This window comes from Cyprinus carpio, chromosome A23, assembly GCF_018340385.1.
Source record: "Cyprinus carpio isolate SPL01 chromosome A23, ASM1834038v1, whole genome shotgun sequence".
Taxonomy (NCBI): domain Eukaryota; kingdom Metazoa; phylum Chordata; class Actinopteri; order Cypriniformes; family Cyprinidae; genus Cyprinus; species Cyprinus carpio.
In genome coordinates this window covers 1,527,597-1,548,462 of record NC_056594.1, presented here as the reverse complement: position 1 = coordinate 1,548,462, position 20,866 = coordinate 1,527,597, and the positions used below count along the sequence as shown (strand labels likewise).

The 20,866-nt window shown below is 41.1% G+C and overlaps 3 protein-coding genes across 6 annotated transcripts in view; 2 read left to right on the top strand and 1 right to left on the bottom strand.

The window, feature by feature from the left end:
* The window catches only part of LOC109071906 (1-phosphatidylinositol 4,5-bisphosphate phosphodiesterase gamma-1), a 37,204-nt gene extending 32,761 nt beyond the window's left edge, over positions 1–4,443 (top strand). For both annotated transcript variants that reach the window (XM_042712557.1, XM_042712556.1), the window contains exons 31-33: positions 239–327; positions 403–647; positions 1,967–4,443. In XM_042712557.1, the coding sequence (XP_042568491.1) occupies positions 239–327; positions 403–647; positions 1,967–2,006 (374 nt within the window). In that variant the 3' untranslated portion in view covers positions 2,007–4,443. The remainder of the gene's footprint in view (positions 1–238; positions 328–402; positions 648–1,966) is intronic.
* On the bottom strand, positions 1,456–13,281 carry LOC122135059 (zinc fingers and homeoboxes protein 3-like). Of its 3 annotated transcripts, XM_042712560.1 has the most exons (3): positions 13,128–13,281; positions 5,282–8,621; positions 1,456–5,161 (listed from the first exon to the last, which is right to left on the bottom strand). In XM_042712560.1, the coding sequence occupies exons 2-3, from the start codon at positions 8,481–8,483 to the stop codon at positions 5,151–5,153; spliced, it is 3,213 nt and encodes a 1,070-aa protein (XP_042568494.1). In that variant the 5' UTR covers positions 8,484–8,621; positions 13,128–13,281; the 3' UTR covers positions 1,456–5,150. The 3 variants fall into 3 exon arrangements, with proteins under 3 accessions (XP_042568494.1, XP_042568492.1, XP_042568493.1); XM_042712558.1 differs by lacking the exon at positions 1,456–5,161 and having other exon boundaries at positions 5,244–8,621; XM_042712559.1 differs by lacking the exons at positions 1,456–5,161; positions 13,128–13,281 and adding an exon at positions 8,745–8,763 and having other exon boundaries at positions 5,244–8,621.
* A 2,183-nt stretch (positions 13,282–15,464) lies between these two features.
* Positions 15,465–18,569, top strand: LOC109066472 (respirasome Complex Assembly Factor 1-like). Its single transcript, XM_042712561.1, has 4 exons — positions 15,465–15,708; positions 17,082–17,185; positions 17,266–17,395; positions 17,971–18,569. The coding sequence occupies exons 1-4, from the start codon at positions 15,601–15,603 to the stop codon at positions 18,010–18,012; spliced, it is 384 nt and encodes a 127-aa protein (XP_042568495.1). The 5' UTR covers positions 15,465–15,600; the 3' UTR covers positions 18,013–18,569.
* The last annotated feature ends 2,297 nt before the right edge of the window (positions 18,570–20,866 follow it).

The following is a 20,866-nucleotide window of genomic DNA, read 5'->3' as shown; positions in this document are numbered from 1 at the left end:
TCGCCAAAAAATGAGCACCTTTGTGCTTTCAAAGGGAATGTTTACTTGGTCTAAATCAGGGCCATCCAAACTTGGACCTGTAGAATTCAGCTCCAACTCGTCCCAACACACCTGGAAGTTTCTGAGTAGCAACTAATCAAGGTTTCTAGTATTACTAGAGGCTTCCAGGACGAGTTTGAGGAATCACATTCATTCTTTAAGGAATGTGAAAAACACTGTCACTGATGTCTGTCTGTAGGCTACCGGTCTGTCCCGCTCAAGAACAGCTACAGTGAGGATCTGGAGTTGGCGTCCCTGCTGGTGCACATGGACATCGTCAGAGGAAGGGTGCGCATCATGGCATGTAGAAACGTACCTTGATTAACTGACTCTATTGTGATGGTAACCTGGTTTCTTCTGCAGCATGAGAACGGCGAGACGTTGAGTCCTCTCTCGGCGGCGGGGGCCGTGGCCATGCAGGTGGGCCGGGAGCGGATGGGGGACACCAGCTCCATTTCCTCCGTGTCCTCCATGTCCCCCCTGCCCTCGTCTCCGGCTCAGGCGCTGGGATACCGCGGGAGGGAGGGCTCGTTCGAGGCCCGCTACCAGTCTCCGGTGGAGGACTTCAGAGTGTCACAGGAGGCGCTGTTGGACCAAGAGAACAGGAGGTACGCTTGGTTTAAAGATGTTAAATTTACATTTTTACGACATTTAACTTAAGTCAGCAAATTTTTCACAGAAGTTTTAAAGTGCCCCATTTATGCCATTTTTGCAGTTCCTAATATTGTTTTGGGAGTCTCCTACAATAGGATTATATGCAAGCACGGTCAAAAAAAACCTCCTTTCCGTGAGCCTGCTCTGATTGGTCAGATGGCCTAGTCTGTTGTGATTGGTCTTCGGCGTACAATGGTGTCGGAAACGATACGCCTATTTCAATAGTTCTGTATTTTGAACGCTCTATAGAAAACATGAACATCTATTATTTCTCATACTTACAGGTTGTGATTCAGTGAAGCAGCTGGTCCAAATAAACAGGATACTGATCCATCTTTCAGCTGCAAGCGTTTTGTGAATCCCACGTTGAGATTAGAGAAGCTGTTGTCAGTAGAATGATGTGTTCGTGGCCGGCCAACACACTTTATTTATCTTGCACTGTCGGCTTTGCAGATCATTTAAATTCATATACAGCTACAATAAACTGCATGAAAGACAATATTGGAAATGGCATTATAGGGGCACTTTAACAAAAACTGCTCTAAGTATCAAAATGTCCTAACTTAGTTAAGGGCTAAATGGCTTCCACCGGACACGGCATCAGAGCGATTAACTGAAATTAACTTATCCAAATCTACATGAATGACCCGTTTGATGTTCAGTACTGAAACCCCTGAGTCTCTCCTGACTCGTGTTGTAGGTTTTCAGTTGGCACAAGCAAGAAAACTTTCTTTTACACAATGTGCTGTTCATCGGTCACAAATAACTTCAAGAGGTTGCCAGCATTTACTCGACTGTCGACTAGCTTTGACTAGTTTTGTTCACTGCTGATTTGAGTGGCGATGCTTCCTGTTTTAAGTGTCTGTTCAGAAATGTGCCCGCTGCTTTTCAGATGTATATTGAACTTTTCAGTGGCTTTTTTTTTTCCAGTTGACAAATCCAGTGACTCTAATCCAACTGCGTTACTCCCTAAAAAAATAAATAACTAATTGCATTACTTGGTTACTTTTTATTGAAAGTAATGGATTATGACTTTTGCATTACTTTTTCTCATCTGGGCTGGGCTTACTTGTTTTTAATATAAAAAAAACAAACTTTTTTTTAATTCTAAACTATGTACTGAAGATGTTCCCTATTGCTTATTTTGTTAAATAAGAAATGGTTCTCTTCCTGTTTGAGCGGCTGGACAATGTGGACCAGATTTTAATGTTGATCAGAAGTCAAGACTAGATGGCTGAATTCTGATGTGTGTGGTGTTTCTCTTCTCTGGCAGGCTTCGTAGGGCTCGCGTCAGCGCCGACAACCGTGCGTAACCCGAGCGGCTGAGCACACGACAGATGGACGGAGCGGACGCAAGGCCAGCGACAAGCTTCCTACAGAGCTGATGATGTCAGGGACTGCCGTGGAAGTGGTCATCGCCAGCGTTTTCGGACAGGTCTCCCTCTCTCTGCGACTCTCTCCCGCTCTGGGCCGCGCGAGTGGCAGAGGGACCTGCGGAGCGTGAACGGAGCTGCGGCTCACGGACAGAAACGAACAATTATCTGCTTAGCTACAATCTGAACCTGCGGCGGACGGGACGGGACGGGATGGGGGTGTTCTGATCTCAAGGACAGCATTTGGGTGGACGACAAAGGCCAATGTTTCAAAATTGAAATTGGGGGTTGTATCATTCATTACTTTGAAACCAATTCCAGGTTAACATTTATGGAGTAATAATACTTTTTCTTTACTCTATCTCTCTGGCTTATATATAAATATATAAATGTGTGTGTGGTTAGAAAAACGTTGCAGCTGATTTGCTCTCGAAGAGCCTCTCACTCCAGATTTTTATTTCATTTCAGATTATTTTTATTATTTAAACATCCGTTTTAAACTTTCATAATGTCATTTTTTTTTCTATACGAGTATGTTTTTAACATGAAGGCTTGGCCTTTTTAATTGCGTGTCTTGCTCTTTCTCTTCCCTCTGTCCGAACTAAAGTGTTTGACACGTCCCAGGATGTGCTTGTGTGTTTTTTTTTTTTTTGTGACAGGCAGGTGGCAGATCTCTCTGAAGTAGTATCTGTCTGAGCTTCAGGAAGACATTCTTCAACATTTAACAACCTTTACTTTGCTTTCAATTAAATTATGAAGTTGTCAAGTGACCAGAGAGTGTTTTATGTTTTGCCAGTCTGCACAGGTGGACTTGAATTCACAAACCGCTCAGGTGGGGGGTTTTGGGCTATGAGAGCTTTGTGGAAACATTGTGTAGTTAGTTTACAGAACAGAACTTGGACCATTTATTTCAGACCGTTTTATCCCTCTAAAACCATTTCTGTGATTTATCATTTACTGTTCCTCCACACTGTATCAAGTCTTGTTCCTGAAGACTTTTTATTATGTATTGTCTTGTCAGATCAAATAGGGAGGACGTTTTATGTATGATTTAATAGCGTGTTAACCATGATGTCAGTTTTAAGAAAGCCAAAGGTAGACTGGTAATTGGGACCACATAAGTCTGTCTTATTTCATTGGGTTAGTAGAACACCCTGAGCGTTGAATAATACTCATGATACATTTTTTTTTCTTCTTCTGTGGACAGGAGGAAGGGCATTTTGGTCAGTCTTTCTTTAGATGTATACCTTGTGCCAAGCAGTCATCTAGTTTCGTGTTGTCAAAGTATTGCCCTAATGCAGATTGTCACTGATCGAGAAACAGGCTAAGACTGCTAAACCTCAGTATTCACAGCTGATGTACAGTAAAAACAAGGCCATATTTATTGTAGCTCTGGTAAGTTTCTCATGTTAACCAGTAGAGGATGAGATGTTACTGAACTGCACACATACACATGCCATGTAGTTCTGGGAATCATTTCGTGTCTAACAGCCATATACAGAAGCCATTGTGATGCTGTCGCATTGCTTTTCAATCACTGATGCTTTATCTGCCTCTCTGATCATGGGATCCAGGTGCATTTTTATGGAGAGCTTGTTTGCCCCTTTCCCCTCGCTTGTGCCCGCTACGTTATTGTCACAGTATTTATTTGGTTCTGTGCATGACAGCTCAGAGTCTGAAAGATGCTCCAGAATTTACTCCTCAAATTATAATGTTACGTTGTTGTATGTTCCTCTGAATGGGTATGTACAGAAATTCTAATTAATTAGAAAATTGTAAACGAGGGGCATTTTAACACAGAGGGATGTGCAATTCAAGCAACCGGCTTGCGCCTTTGGATGTATGCATCAATTCTGTCATTCCTCTTTTTTTTTTCTAGTCTTTCGCAATGATTAGTGTATACCAATTTGCATTACACAATCTAGAAATATTACAGAAAGACACAGGGACCATAATCACTTCCTGAGCTTTGAGAGGAAAAGACGAGGCCAGATGCCTTCAGAGGGAATTTGTTCTAGTTCCCTTACATTTATTCCTAATTAGCCACCATTCCCTCAATTTGTTTTCATTGTTAATCCCTCTCCTTGTATTTCTGTAGCCCTTCTCCAGTCTGTAAATTAGTTTCTGCTATTCTCTTGCCTCATTGTTCATGTGCCTTGGTGTATGTATACATATATACATCAACGAAAGATTTCCCTGTTGGACATGTATGCCTTTTTCAATGCTTTCTTGCATCAGCGTTTTGTTACCAATGTTCTTATTTACAACCAAGCCTTTTCTGTAATGTGCCTATGCTATATTGGAGGAAGTATGTGTTTTAATTTTGCTTTTCATATGAAACATAATCAAGCCTGAGAATAAACTACTTAATCAACAATGAGCGGTGACGTTCCTTTTTTCCAAGCCTGAAAAACCATGACCATTTTTTGTAATATTAATTTTATTCTGCAAATAGTATTTGTAAAAATCATACAAGCCTAAGCGTTCACACTGGTGAATCTGTTTTGACACAAATAATCATGACTTTAGGGGTTCTTTTACTTTGACATTTCGGGGGGAAAAATGTGCTATGGGATTGATGCTCACCTACAGCATACAACTCAACCTCTCTGAGGTGCAATTATGTCAGTCATATTTTAAGAATTACAAAAGGGCTCAATGAGAGCTGTGCAGTTTGCACTTCGTTCCACCATTAGTCCCCTAAAAATGGTAATTCCTCCCCAGAAGAAAAAGACAGGAAATTCACATCTAAGAAAAACTTCTCCGTGAACTTCAACTTGGGTCTCTCACTTCATGAAGTTAAGGTCTGTTTTCCCCTCTATCCCATCCAAATCGAAAAAGCAGCTTGGCTGGTGAAGGGGTGCATCCTGATATTTGATAATCCACACCATGTCTGACAGCTATTAACGAAAATATTCATTTGGGGAGAGTTTTTTTCTTTTTGCAGATGTGTTCTCCAGTGCTCCTGTTAAAGTTTAATCGTTTAAAAAAAGAAAAAAAAAAAGCCTTCAATTAAAGGCCACATGTGCTGTAATCCCATGGGTTGATATCGCTTCACATTAAGTCATGCATCCACTCTCCTCTTCAGTCAGACTCTGCGAAAATGAACACACTAGTATTAAACAACAATCGCATACTGGACAATCTAAGGGCTAATCCTGTCCTTAAATAAGATATAATGTAAGTCATAGCTCAGATGGCAGAAAATGAATCACCTTGTTTAGTACTTGTTGATATGTCAACTACTGTGGTTTGATCCTTAGAGATTAGGCTGCTTCCTGACCGCTCCACCTCGTCATGGTCTGGATGTTGTGACGCTAGAGCAGCTTCAGTTGGGGTTGCAGATGATGATCCAGTCATCACACCTGCTGTGCTCTCAGAGTTGCTTTCCTCCAATAAAAGTGGCATCTTATTGGCAAACCACCGCCGGATTGATTCCTCACCTAACCCACTTGATTTGACAATCTCCTCCAACTTAGTCTCATCTAGTTTACCATGCTTATCTAGGTGCTCCTTGAGGATGCTAATGTTGGCTTTCTGGAAGTCTTCCTCGTCTACCATGGTCTGGTAACTCTCAAGCCACTTGAGCTGACCATTCTTCAGGACATAGCGGCAATCTCCAAACCAGCGTACCACCTCTGGTCGTGACAGGCCTGTTTTAGTTATCAGATCATTGTACTGGGGACTACTGGGCCAGTGGGTGCGTGCAAAGACTTGCTTCAGCAGGTGGAGCTGTTCCGGTGTCTTCTTTCCTCGGTATGGGGAGGTCTGAGGAACAGCTGTCTGAGAGAGAGATTGTGCCACCTTGGTAGCCTCATTCAGTTGACTGCCCTCTGGCTCTCCTTTTCCATTAGATTCAGTAACTTTCAGCATTTTGAGATTGATTTTGATAGGGTTAACTTTCGGCTCAGTACCGCTCTCATCCTTCTGTTGGTCCTCTTGTTGTGTTTCCTTGGAGGAATCTTCTGCTTCATGGGTCTCCTCATTGCTGCTTTTTTCCTTTTTTATTCCATGCTCTTCTGCATCATTGTCTTCCCTTTCTGCCCTCTCAGCTTCCTCTTTCTTCTTCTCTGCCGCTACCCTCTTCCGTCGCTCGGCAAACCAACCGTGGATCTCACGGCGAGTCATCTTTGTTTCTGCTCTTAACCGGTCAACTTCTTCACTAGATGGATCTGGGTCCTGTGCAAAGCTGGCCTCCAAAGTGCGAACCTGGTGCGGCTCTCGCTCTTTGTAGCGTATAGCTGTGAAATCTGGCGACGGGGGGCGTGGAGGACGCCGTGTTGGAGTTGGTGGGGATGACGTCTGTGAGGGGCTGAGAGGTGACTGCTGGGGGGTTTTGGGCCTCTCTGGGGGTGTACTGTTTTCGGACAGGTCTACAGCAGCAAGAGTATCCAGTTGGGAAATGCTACCACTAGCTGTAACAGTCTGACCTCCGCCGCTTGACCTTGAACCCTTCAGATTCCGGAAGTGGTAGCGGCGGTCACTGAACCATTTCCGTACTTCACGTACAGACAGACCAGTTAGGCTTATAAGTCTGTCTACTTCCTCCTGATTAGGAAACTGGCTTACAAGGAAGCTCTCCTTTAAGGCTGCCAGTTGTTCCTGGGACTTTTTTGTTTTGTTAAAGCTGGCGTCCAGGATGTTAGTGTTGGAGAATATACGAGAGTTCACAGAGACAGGAGAGTCTGATTTACTTGGTACTGCGCTATCTGTTGTAGTCACAGATGCAGAGGTCGTGGCTAGAGTGGTACTGGCAGCTGAAACACTGTTCTTGCTGTTAATGTTGCTTTTAACCTCAGAATTGCCTTTACTCTCACTTTTCACAATAGTACCGTTGCTTTGAATGCAAGTGGCATCAGTACCCGGTGTATTGACCTTAGCATTGCTGCTGCTGCTACCAATACTGATTACGCTAGCCTGGCTACATAAGCTGCTAGTACTGCTAATACTGCTTGAACTGCTGCTAGCATTGCTGCTGCTACTACTGCAATTTCCACTACTGCTGCTACCAACAGTGCCTAAAACCATGCTGATTCCTTTATCGGCTACCAGGGCTGCGGCGGGTCTGGCCTGCATCGTATGCTTTGCAGCAGCCTGAGGTTTAGGTGTTACGGCTAATGCAACAGGGGCACTGCTGACCTGAATTCCATTAGCCATCATCGGCTGGGTGACAATCACCCCTCCTTGGCCAACCAGGCTACCTTGTAAGAAGTGAGGGATGCCAGTTGTGCCCAGAACTGTGATAGTTGGCTGGGTAGTGGTGTGGTGGGTGTGCCGTTGCTGTTGGCTGTTAGAGGGTGCTGCCTGTATGATGGTATTGAACATTTTTCTGCGGGCATCTTCTATTTCCTCTGGAGACCAGCTGATTCCTTGTTTCAGCCTCTGTGCTGTGAACCAGATCTTGATCTGCTCCTCGGGGTACTTGGTGACTACAGTAAGGTAGCAAAGCTCAGCCTTGGTTGGATAAGGGAACTTGCTAAAGGATGTCTTTAAGAAACTGCTATTGTCCATGGATGCATTGTAGGTAGGAATGCTGCTGAGGGGGATCATTACTTTTGGAAGATTCTTAGTACTTGATGAGGAGGATGCTGAAGAGGAGTGGGATGAGGAGACAGTGATTGGAGCAGAGTGTTGATTGAGACTTCTGTTCTGCACAACAGATACAACTTGTGTAACAGCTGTCTTCAGCATGGGCAAAGCCCCAGAGCCATTAACGATCTGTATGGCCGATGGCAGGGCAACTTTGCTGGCTGCTCCATTGTGTACAATAGTGGGCACATGAGTGACAGTAACTGCAGGAGAGTCACTTTTCTCCACCACTTTGGTAATAGAGGAGAGAGGGTCATCAGTTGCAGGGTGGGAAACTACAATCCTTTTGGGTTCTGATTTACCCTTCAGCATTTTCATGATTGGCGTCTTAGTGATAGATATCTCAGATTCTTTAGAGCTACTGCTTTCACAAGGTTCCACGCAAAGACTCTGCTCTACCAGGATCCTGTTGTCCTTCTTTTTGAGCTGAAGTGTGGTGGTTATTGTACTGGGATGGACACGGGCATTGTGCAGTGCTAAGCCCTCAAATTTTGCAGCACTTGTCCCGCAGTCCACACAACGAAAACAGGGGTCAATGCGGAAATCTGGGTGCCCACTGTATACATGATCGAGGAAAAGATTTAGGTCCTGGGTCTCAAAGTTACATGGCCTACAAGTGTAAATGCCATCATCTTTATAGGTATCACCTGCCTCTTGCCCAGAGGACTCATCCAAACTTTGACTGCTTTTTCCACTTGCTTCCTCTGTAAGGGAAAAGCCAATGTCCTTGGCTGGAGGATAAAGTCTGCCCCGTTCAAAGTCATCCTGCAGATGCATGGCTTTTACAGGAATCATGCACGGCACGGTGGACTTCCTCTTGCTAGCCATGGTTCGGTCTACTTAGTCTCCAGTGAGAATCCTGATTAATTATTATGGTTATCCACTCTTACAGAACTTGTTGATGGACATTATCATTAAGTCGTTATAAGTATCCCATGTCCTTAATGGTCTCAGGCATCAGATCATCTGTAAAGACAAAAAAAACAACAGCTTTTAAGAACCACAGAAATCAAGCTCAATTTAGTTATTATACTAAAATAACAAAAAGCTGCCTATCGACCTTCTATCTTTAAATGTTTTTTCACTTACAGTACAAAAGAGAAGAGCTGCTTTTATGTCTGTCCCTGATGACTGAGCAACTTTCAAAGATCCTTTTACAGCCTCTCATTCTGTTTACGGAGCGTCCTCAAAACCCATCACACCCCATCCCCTCTCTGAAAACGTTTAACTTTTTTTAGACATGCTATCCATCAAACCTGGCTGATTTTATCATACCAAAAATGTGAGAAAACAAATTTCAATATTCACTCCTGATCAAAATCTTAAAACGGGGAAATATTACAAGTAGTCTCATTTTGCGCTGATGGATCGTATCCAGGTTGTAAGTACTGCTTCAAAATGGCAAAAGAAGAATGAGGAGCAAGAGACAAAAAATAGAGAGTAAACATACTCTCTGCACATAGACATAGACTGTAAACATACCCAGGAACAAGGCAGCACAGTTTCTTATCTGCAGGTTAACCCTCTAAATGATAGGGATTTGAAGGATATATATATATATATATATATATATATATATATATATATATATATATATATATATATATATATATATATTACTAATAACCAAGCTGAAAAGTCTTATGGGAACAGTACAACTTTCTCCAGTTCTACCATGTCACATAGGGACAAAGGAAAGCTTTGGTGTGTTAACATGGTCTAGTTAGCCCCTGCTGGTAGGTGCTGTAATTACACAATTATCTGAATCCTAAAGTATTATTCTCCATTGGTGGCCAATAAAAAAAAATCTTATATTCTGACTACATAAAACTTTTTGCAAGCTGCATATACATCTCCATTGATTTTTATTGTATAGTTTAAAACATCTCCACTGCCCAACTTTTGGATGGCAATTAAATATGCAAAACATACTTTGCTTATTTTTAATTGTCTGCTGCTCTTAATGTTATAGTACCAAAACTTTAAAACTAGCATCTATCATGAGCTGTGCATGTTCTCGTGGTGGCATCAGCCAACTGACATTGTCATTATATCATTTTCCTGCAGCTTCAGAGTGATTAGTCACATTGCATTTATGGCTCAGGTGATTGCCACAAAATGGTGAGTGAGTGAGCCCAGAAGCAAAGACGGCCGATTCTAAACTAAGCACTTCTATGCGATCATGTGCTTGTCAGGAGTAAGTGGGGCTTCACCCTTGCAAATATAACACACTGCCACGATATCCTCTTTTCCCAGAAAATGGAAAAGGCCTTCATTGCAGCGTTGCCATGTAGTTCAGAAAAAGGGGGCATGGCCCTGCCAATGCTGCTGGGTCACATAACCAACACAAAGGGGTTGCGTGGTAGGCGGGCCTGACATCCATCACACTGGTCAGACCCTGAGGACGAGAAGATGAGAAGACGAGTGGGGGCTGGGTCAGTAAGTTTGGGCCGAGGTGCGAGCGTGTGTGTACACATGTGTTGGGAAGCTGGGGAGGGGCCATTAACTGTCGTAGGAAGCAGTGAGGTGTTTCAGCAAGGAATTTTTGCCTTGATACCAATTCCCCATCCCTACCCCCCTCACACACACCCTTTTCCACCCTCATCCAACAATCACAGAGCCGTTACCCCCCCCACATCTCCTCCTCCTCCTCCTCTCTGGCTCACTCCAAAGGCTCTGGAATGTTCCACCATGAGCTGTTTAGTGAGTGGTCAACCTGAGAGCCAAGCTGCCTTTGCGTTGAGCAGCTCTCGAATCAGCTGCGAAAACCTGAATGAGCCTATGGATCGTCTGCCAATTTGTTTGCTTAAAAATTAGCTAACGCTTCAACTGGGGCCATATGTAAAAGTTTGCGAATACTGATCAACCACTACTCTACTAAGGTCTGACTGAGACAAAAAGGTCATGGATCACTGGTTTGGTAATACTTAAATGCAATGTTAAAAGACACAAATAAGTGAGTGTATACCATAACAAAAATCTGAGGCCTGTACAGTCAGACAGCCATCGTCCTGTGGGCTCACTACAGACAAACAGAATATCTTTGTCTCTCTGGAGAACATGTAAATAAACAATGCCACAATAGTGCCTAAACTGACCAATCCTGAACCATGTGGATGTTTTGTAAGAACGCGTCCGGGAGCGGTAAACACTATAAACATGGCTTTGTGTAGCTGGGGTTAAAATCTGTTCTCTCTCCATTACGTTTGCTTTGGCGAAAACACATGTACCCCACCGTCGGTTTCTCTGCTCGCCTTAACCTCCCCTCCCCCAATCCCTCTCTCTCCCTCATAAGTTCAGCCCAGTCTGCAGGGAGACGGGTCGTCAGCACCACACCCACACAAACACACACACACACACACACCCCCACCCACACACACACACACACACACACACACACACACACACACACACACACAACTCTGTTTCACGTACACACTGAGTTAACACACAGTGGTCAACCCACAGACGGCGTTCGGTTCCTGGCTCTCCCTGGCTTGTTTTTTCCGGACGCTGTGAGTGGCGAGAGCAGTCCCTGATCCTATTTCACACTGAGCTGGATAGGTGTGGTTGTTCTCACTCATTGTCAATAGCATGCCGTCCACTCGTTCCCTTCTCAAAGACCTCGGTCTCAGTGACACACTTATGCACGTTGACTCTCTCAGGTGAAAACGTGTTCAACTTTGCATGCATTATTTTAAATTGGTAAGAAAAGTCAAAAGTTTTTTTTTTTTTTTTTTACACTGACAATAATAAGACCTCTTCATCAATTAGGCCAATGGCATAGGCTGTTTATGTATGGCTGTTTTGTATGCATTGGTCAGTTCGGTTATTATTGAAAATGCAACTTCAACTGTATAAAATACGCCAGTAAGTTTAAAGATACCAAAGAGCATTTGGCTCTTTCAACGCAGAGTGGCACTGACTCGATGTCACCAGCAACTAAGGTGTTAAGGCTCAGTTAAAAATGGAAGAGTGAGGGGAAAAAAATGGCGGCACACCACACGCTCTGCTGTCCAACCTAAAATGGCTGACATCACAGTCTCCTAACCAGCGAGGCAGTGCAGTGCCAGCTCGTGCTGACCAGAGCCGCTAGAACGCACACGCAGGGACCCGCAACCCTTGTCCTGATTTCAGACGCCTTCACGCTCAGGACCAAGCCAAGGGAACGTTTCCAGGTTTTGTTAGGGGATAGATTTGCAATAATCCCACCTGGAAGCTGGGACGAAGGAAAGGAAAGTAAAACCAGTAAGACATACTTACAGAACCTTTAACTGAGTGTAAAATCCCTTTTACAGAGCCACTACATTGCTTTGTTACTTTAACTGGTGATATAGGGTTTTATGATATATGAAAAAGCATTAAAACAAAACATATCACCACGAAAGGTCCAACGTAATAAAATATTTTCAGACGACTGTCATTCCTAACATACAGACCTGTTTTAAAGGGAACAGCTCAGTCATTTTGAGATGTAAAAGAGCACTGTTACATCACCCATGACCTTCTGAGGAGGAGAGGCCCACAAAAGCTGGCAAATCCACCAGATTGATGGTTTCCTTGAATCAAACGCCAGGCCCTGCACGTTCACTTCAGACAGCCTTGAGCTTCGGGACAGAAATGTGCTTCGTGGTTGATCTTACAAGATTTTTTAGATGTTTATCCCTTTCACAATTTACTATTAACCTTTAATGATTGAAAAGCGTCTACCACCTCAAAGTTTACCCTTTTTTAATGACTGATACTGACAGATATTGATAGATGATGCTATAGTGCAGGGCGGCCACTGAAAAAAAGAAATATGCATAATACAATTTAATAACACCAAATGTGATCTATTAAAAATGGCAGATTTAAATGAACACCGGTAAAACTTTAAATAAACATTAATCTTACATTTTTCTCAAACTGCATATTGTGCACTATCCATTAACCAAACCACCAATCTGACACATGGGGAAATTAAAAAAGTTGTTTATCATTCAATGCTACAATGCTACACTGTCAACAATACATCCAGAGTTGTGATTATGGAGAAATGAAAACAAACAGTGATCACTGACTAGATGGACAGTCTGGAAATATGCATAAATAAATGATCCAGCAACCTATCTACAATATGAATGAACTCTTGAGCACGTCAGTGATCTCAGCACCAGTACTTCACATGCATGTAGTGCATGTCTGATCACACACGTGTGCCATTATTCTGATCAACCTTAGTCTCTGTCAATACTAATACTGTGAAATATGATCAGATATTAAAGACCACACACTACAAACCCACCCCTTCTTCCTGTCGCCATTACACACACACACACACACACACACACACACACACACACACACACACACACACACACACACACACACACACACACACAGTCACTGTAACGCATCAGTGCAGTCTCGCGGCTGAAATGATAGATTGCGAGGTCGATGCGTAACAATAAAAGTCAAACACAAACTCACCCGCGCCGCTAGCACAGCTCGGCTCAGCCTGCGCCGGAGGACAGGGATGAGAGCAACACAAAGGCCCCTCACTCGTGTTTATGTCCAGTCGAGTGTGAGAGAGTGTGTGTGTGTTAAACAGACGGGGAAAGAAACTCACGCGCACGTCACCAGCGGCAGGGTCACGTGACCGTGTGCGTCACCGGCGCCCGGAGCCCCGATGATGATGATGATGATGATGATGAATATAGTGATAATAAGTCACAGTCAAACACTCAAAGTTACGACTGCAGCACTTGTTGCCACGCATGAGAAGTTATTTCTGCTCAAAGCAAGCGGAGAAAACAGTGGGAAAGTTTCGGTGAGGTTAAATTACAGTGATGCGCCAGAGCAATTAAGCTTGTGTAATCTGTGTAACTACAATGTTACTGTGGTTAAAGCTTTGCTGCTACAAGAAAGAGGGAGCCTGCATGCTCGAGAAATTAGAGGCTTTTGAAAATAACTGATGCCAAGAATCCCTAGTGAGTGCATCCTCTTAAACAGAAGATTGCATTATGTGTGTGTGTGTGTGTGTGTGTGTGTTTTACATAGCCTATATTGTCATATATAAAGACCCTTTACTCTGTGCAGGAACAACAGCATGCTTTGTTGTCTATATTAATGGCGTTTATATTTTCACTGTAATAAAACAAATTATTTAAATATGTGAAAATATTCACGTTTACATTTAGTCCTCTAGCAGACGATTTTATAAAAATTATTTTGTATTAACATCATTTTTCCTACACAGTTTTTCTGAATGTTACGTCACCTTCGGAGAAATGCTGTGAATTCAGTTCAGATGTGTTTGTTTGGTGCATTTCACTCTAAATATACTTTTAAACCAAAACTAGGGATGTCAAGCATTCAGATAATAGTAGTTTAATAATAATCGATAATAGTCTTTATGTGTCCGGTCAGTGTTTAGAAAGCAGAATGAAAATTATGTGTGTGAGTTTATTCGGTTATTTTGTCAACATTTGTCATCGAGTCTGATAGCCCCGCCCCCATTGCTACGTGATTAAAGCTGCGACAGGCGAGTGCGTGAAGTTTCCAACATTATTATTAATATTTATTTATTTATTTCATGTAATGTTTCATCGCTGTTCTGGAATGATTTGACTTCCTATTGTTTTTCTAAAGTTAATATGAACTGTAATTTACGCATTAAGTATGTTTTTTTTTTTTGAAAACCAAAACAAATCTCTAGAATCTACTGTTAACTTTCTATTCCTTGTGGCAAAATTTTATTTTCACAAACAAACATTTCTTTAGAAAATACCTACTCTTATAGATGTATTATGTGAAGTAGAACATTTAATCAAATCACTAAGAATAATTATTAATAAAAAAATACTTATTTTTGAAGAAATATGATGAGATCTTTAATGCACCACGATTGACATCTGTTTGCTGTGCCTTGTTTTGTTTGTTTTTTTTGTTTTTTGTTCCTTCCTTTTTGGTTTATGTGGGAATGAAACATTATGCAAAGTTGATTGTACTCGTGTAATATGTATTTCTGCTGAAATGTTCTAGCTCATATAAAAAATAACTTAAATATTTGTATATGCATATTCTGCAATTAAAAAAAATAAAAATGAAGTGACACACTTCGGTTTGTCGGTTATTTAAGTGCATCATCCGGGTATTTAGAGTGCACTTATTTTTCAGTGTGAAGTCTTCAGTGTATAATTTATTTATTTTTATTTTTGCATTAAACATATTGAATTATCTGAAGTCAACAGCCCAGCGTTGACAGCAAAATAAAGGCAGTCAAAGTAAAATGCATTTTCTAAAATCCTCATAAGGGTTACATATCGCTGGCCGAGACTAGCTGTTATACACAACACAAAGCGAGATATACTTAATATATTCACAATATAGCAGTGTCTAGAGAATCCATCTTGCTGCCTTTTATGACATTTTCTACATATTATAAAATATTTAAGACACAAATTTCAACAAGACAGAGCCTGTTGCCTCACACTTTACTTTACTTAAAAAACAAAACAAAACAAAAAAAACTATCTCAAATATGGGGAAAGCAAAACAAGGAACCGACAGCAGATTGATTAAATGCTTTATTCGTTCTCGTCACGATGTTATTGTTTGCCACCAGTTCTTGTAAATACAATGATTTATTATGCACATTTTACTCTGTAATGAAAGAAACACAATATATGCAAACGAAGTCTTTCTCTGAGCTCATTTTTTGGTTTATTGAATAACGCTTTCTGGCATTGCAGTGATCATCGCGCGCCTCTAGAGGACGCGTGCGTCTGAGGCCAGTTCTGCGCTCTCATTGGCTGACCGTGTAGACGTCGCGTTCGCTCATTGGATGGGATGACTTCGCCGCGCACGCGCAGAGCTGTGTCAATGTGGGACGAGAAGCAGCGCTCGCAGAAGACCGTGGAGTCCGGATCGAGTGTTCAGACGTCGCGGCGCGTGTTTGATCATGACGAGCAGCTCGAGGCGGAGAGAGGAGCTTCACGCGGGGAACGGAGGACTGAAGCAGTCCTCGTGGAGCAGAGCCGTCAGCTGTAAAGCAGTGTGGGACGAGAAGGTCTGCTTCACTCTCATGTCTCACACTCCAGTCAGGCCACTGATGCACGTTATGGATCTGTTATTATAGTGTGTGTTATAACAAGGGCTCTCAAAGTCTACATTCAGAGGTTCAAATCTGAATTTTCATCAGTGGCAAAGGTCCGGACCGGAGCAATTGGTTATTACAAAACTTTAATAAATTTAATAAACATGCATAACAAATAAACATTGCTTTTTTTTTTTTTGGAAAAAATAAAGTGCCCTTTGCTTTCAAAATACATTAATAACAAGTGCAAAAGTGGCAAAACAATTAATTTAAGTGTCAGCTATTAGAGGTCGACCGATAAGGGTTTTTATGTGGCTCGTGCCGATATTTAGAAACCAGGGCAGCCGATGTCCGATATATGATGCTGTTTTTTTTATTTTTTATTTTTTGGTTGATGTTTGGCCGATTTTTCCCCTCTTTGTCTCATAAAAGCGAGTTTGAGTAAATGATTATTGCAGGGTGCAATATGTTAATAGCAGCAGTAGTAGTAGCCTAATTCATAGTAATATTACATCTTCGCCTTTATTTATATAGCGCTTTTAACAGTACAGATTGTGTCAAAGCATTTACAGTATTAAATAGTAAAATACTGTGTCAATAATGCAAAAGGAAAATAGTAAACAGTTTAAAGTTAAAGGCAGTTCATCGCTGAATTCAGTGAAGTCATCATCCAGCTCAGTTCAGTTTAAATACTATCTGTGCAATCCAGCGATATCGTCGACTTGATATTAAGTGTCCCCTTAATATCCCCCTTTATATAGTAATATAATCCCCTCAGTATAATAATACACCTTCTCAAAACTGCTCTGAAGCATGCTTTTTGTTCATGTTTGCTGACACACACCAGTGTTTCCCACAGACTTGATTAATTCTCTGCCAGCAGGAGGCGCTGTTGAAGCGGGAGATATAGCGGTTTCCACGGTAACGGCTGAAATCAAATAAGCGCTACTTAATAAGCGTTTCTAAAGACGGTCGGTTCTTTTCAATGATGCATTCATATAAAAACACCGGCGCTGCATTTTAATTTCGAAACGTGCAGTGCTCCGTTTATTCAACGAAGTGGAATCCTTTTGAAAAATATATTTGTGGCGGTCAGTCTTGATATAGTGACGAGCCGCCACAAATAACTCAGTGTATGGGGAACACCGGACACTGCTAGAAGTCAAATGGCCATAATCTAAGAGAAAAGGGTTCAGGCGTTTAGGTGTTGTGTGTAGGGATTGGGCTCTTCAACAGATTACTGCATGTGCTGCTCCCTATTTATTATCATACACATATATATGCATGTTTTTTCATTATGCTCTCTTCTGGATGTTTTTGTAGATTAATTTGTTGTTTTTTTGCAGGATGAGTTTTTAGATGTCGTCTACTGGTTCCGGCAAATCATCGCTGTCGTGTTGGGCGTGATATGGGGTGTGGCACCTCTGAAAGGGTTTCTGGGGATAGCCATGTGAGTGCAGCCAAGCCTCGGCCTGATCTTCATGAGATCGTGAAGACATCATCCGTGATTTGTGATTGTGTTTCCTGCAGATTCTGTGTCATCAACGCAGGCGTCCTGTACGTGTACATCAGCAGTTTCCAGCAGGTGGATGAGGAGGAGTACGGGGGCACATGGGAGCTCACCAAAGAGGGCTTCATGACTTCATTTGCTTTGTTTCTGGTAGATACATTTGGCTTTTTCCTGTTAAACCTGTTAGACTGTGTCTGAACCGTCGCTTTGTAGAAGCACAGAACATAATAAAGAGCCTTTTCAGTGCTGCAGAGCATAAACTCCAGAATGAAAACTGTATTTGGACACGCTGCGGCTTCTGTGTCGAGTACAAACACACTCACAAACTATAAGCAGCACAATTTCTTTTCATCTTAAAAAACAAAACATTATACACTACTGTGCAGAAGTTTGGGCTTCGTTGCATTTATCTGATCAAAAACACTGAAAAACAGTAATATTTTGAAATATTATTACAATTTTAAAATGTTTTCTATGTGAATATATATTAAAATGTAATGTATTTCTGTGATGTGCAGCTGTATTTTCAGCATCATTACTCCAGTCTTCATGATCTTCAGAAATCATTCAGATATGCTGATTTACAGCTCAGGAAACATCAGTGTTAAAAACACACACATCTGATGAATAGAAAGCATGCTCTACGTTCTGGTGTTTGATTCATGTTTCTCAGTAGCGCTGTCATTCTCCAGAGGTGTGTGATAGCGCTGTGTGTTTGTCTGCAGGTGGTGTGGATCATCTTCTTCACGGCGCTACACTACGACTGAGGACTGCAGGACAGACACAGACGGACATTTATTTAATGTGATCTGGAAGGGCTGGATGGAGCTATTTTCCAAGGCGTCTGTATGTGTTACCAGCAGCATGTGTGCGCCTGAGGAAGAGGTGCATCGTGGGTACATGTTAATAACCTTCTGAACCCCGGAAGCTGATGTTGTCCAGTGCACTGCCATGCTGTCGGGTTAATAACTGTTGTTTCTGTTTGCTTTTTCTTGTTTGATTGCAGCCCAATCAAGCAGGATTTAATTTTTTTCTTAGTTTCTTTCACGATACACAGATGGTCTTACTTGGTTATGGCCAGTAAAAATCAGATAGGAGTGTGTAAATTCAGTACAATTCATTTTATTGAATCCATAATGTATTAAAGTATGTCTTAAGTCTTGTTGATGTAACACTGCTCAGTATTTTGTAGTGTATTCATGGAAATGCAAATGTTATGAGTAATGAGATGTACCCGCGGCTGTAGAGAGAATGTTTTCTGGCTGAAATGTTTTGGAGAATTAAATAAAACTGGGCTTTGTCTGCCCCACACTTTTCAACAGGCGCTCCGCTCCAGCTCTGATGCACTCTGTGAAGGTGTTTGGAAGTGCTGGGTTTGTGTTGACCTGTATGATCTATAACTCTTAAAGGTGCGGGGACATCTGTCAGTAGTGTGAGGAATTGAAGAGCCACTCACACACAAGACACTTTCAAACCAAGCAGCCTTCTGTTGTTATTATTAACTATATTAGGTTTTGTTGCAGGCATAGTAGTAAACTTTAAAGCTGTGACCATAATATGCAGATATGGGTAGATCAGGGCTGGCAAACTCAATCCTGGAGGATCGGAGCACACACACACATACCGTGCAGTTTTCAAATAAGCCTGAAGGACTTGATTAGTTGGATCAGGTGTGGGCTCTGGCCCTCCAGGAACTGAGTTGGACACCCCTGGGGTAGATTATTCAAATTAGTCAACAGAGTTAAACACAGCTGAATTTATTTCAGGATAATGTATGTGTCTCATCTTTTTTTATTGTTCATTTTCATATTAAACTTCTATTGCATTGGATTGATTACCCAGTTCTGAGTATGTGAGGTTTTAAATGGCTTGTGCCATTGTCTAAAGATGTTTCTTTAATGTGTTTAGTATTATTTGTAACACAAGAATATTTATAGTCTTCCTCCTGTTTATGTATAAAAATAATGTATTAGATACATGTAATAAATGTAAACCAATGTAAACTATATTCTATATAACCCTGGCCCTAGAGATAGATAGATAGATAGATAGATAGATAGATAGATAGATAGATAGATTGATTGATTGATTGATTGATTGATTGATTGATTGATTGATTGATAGAAACAGGAGAAATCTAGTGTAAAGCACATGTGCACCACACACATGTAGCCTACTCTGTATTTGTGTTAAAGGGATAGTTCACCCAAAAATGAAAATGCTGTCATCATTTACTCAGCCTCATTTCGTTCCAAACCTGTACGAGATGCTTTCTTATGTTGAACATAGAAGATATTCTGAAGATTGCTGGAAATCAGTTGGTGGTTCCCATTGACTTCCACAGTAGGAAAAAAAATACTATGGGAGTCAATGGGAACCACCAACTGATTTCCAGCAATCTTCAGAATATCTTCTATGTTCAACATAAGAAAGCATCTCGTACAGGTTTGGAACGAAATGAGGCTGAGTAAATGATGACAGCATTTTCATTTTTGGGTGAACTATCCCTTTAATTTTTTCATATGATTTCAAAAAATATGAACCATTTTTAAGAACCATTCAGTTTTAAAAATGATTCCCACTTAGTTTACAAATCTGAATCATTACATAAAAAAAAAAAAAAAATTGACAATTACTAGTATTTGTGACCCTGCCTGTGAAAACCCAGCTAAAGTCTTTGTGTCTGTGTGGGTTGCTGTTTTACATAAAATCATCCTTCATACTGTAAAGAACAGAAAATAATTATTAATATGTATTCTATTATATATATATATATATATATATATATATATATATATATATATATATATATATATATATATATATTATCAATTAAGGTTATTTTTTTTCTTTCAGTACTACAGTAAAATGTTTTAACACGGTATTATTTATCTGAAAGCACTCTGAGTTCATTCGTCGTCCTCCGGTGTCGGTGATATTTCTTTCTATATTTAAAAAAATGAATAAATAAAAAATGGAGATTCGATGAGCATTAGAGACTTCTTTTAAACAAACATTACAAGTCTTACTGATCCCAAACTTTTAACCGGTAGTGTGTGTGTATATATATATATACATACATACATACATACATATAAATGTGTGTGTGTGTGTGTGTGTGTGTGTGTGTGTGTGTGTGTGTGTGTGTGTGTGTGTGACTGCAGTGCTGACGTGCCACGCGCATCCTCTCACAGCAACACAGCACAGCACGCTGGATCCGATGCTGTGAGTGTGTGAAGGGCTGATCTGGTCTGATCTGTGTCTCTCTCAGATCTGTGCACTGAGAGCATCATCTGTAACACACACACGTCTTCAAGCTGCCTGCGAGGACTGGAGATGTGCTACTGTTGTTCATTATCTATTATAGTAGTTATTAAGCGTTAGCTTTTATTGTTATATTTTTATTTACATTTTTATTTCAAAACTAACTAAAGTTTAGTTCAAAAGTTAAAAATCAATTTTGTCTTTTGTCATTCCTTTTCTCTTCTTTTTAAAATTACAGTTCAAGCTTCATTTTTTTTGTACTTTATTTTAGTATTTTAGTACTTTAGTACCTTATTTTGGTTATTTGCCAAGGCAACGTTTCATTTTTTTACATTTATCATCTTCTGTTCTGTTATA

Excerpts from the sequence above, each read along its gene's own strand:
- LOC122135059 (XM_042712558.1), bottom strand. The coding sequence starts at position 8,483 with ATGGCTAGCAAGAGGAAGTCCACCGTGCCGTGCATGATTCCTGTAAAA.
- LOC109066472 (XM_042712561.1), top strand. The coding sequence starts at position 15,601 with ATGACGAGCAGCTCGAGGCGGAGAGAGGAGCTTCACGCGGGGAACGGA. Across the intron at positions 17,186-17,265 it reads GGGTTTCTGGGGATAGCCAT|ATTCTGTGTCATCAACGCAG; the intron begins GTGAGTGCAGCC and ends TGTTTCCTGCAG. Across the intron at positions 17,396-17,970 it reads CTTCATTTGCTTTGTTTCTG|GTGGTGTGGATCATCTTCTT; the intron begins GTAGATACATTT and ends GTTTGTCTGCAG.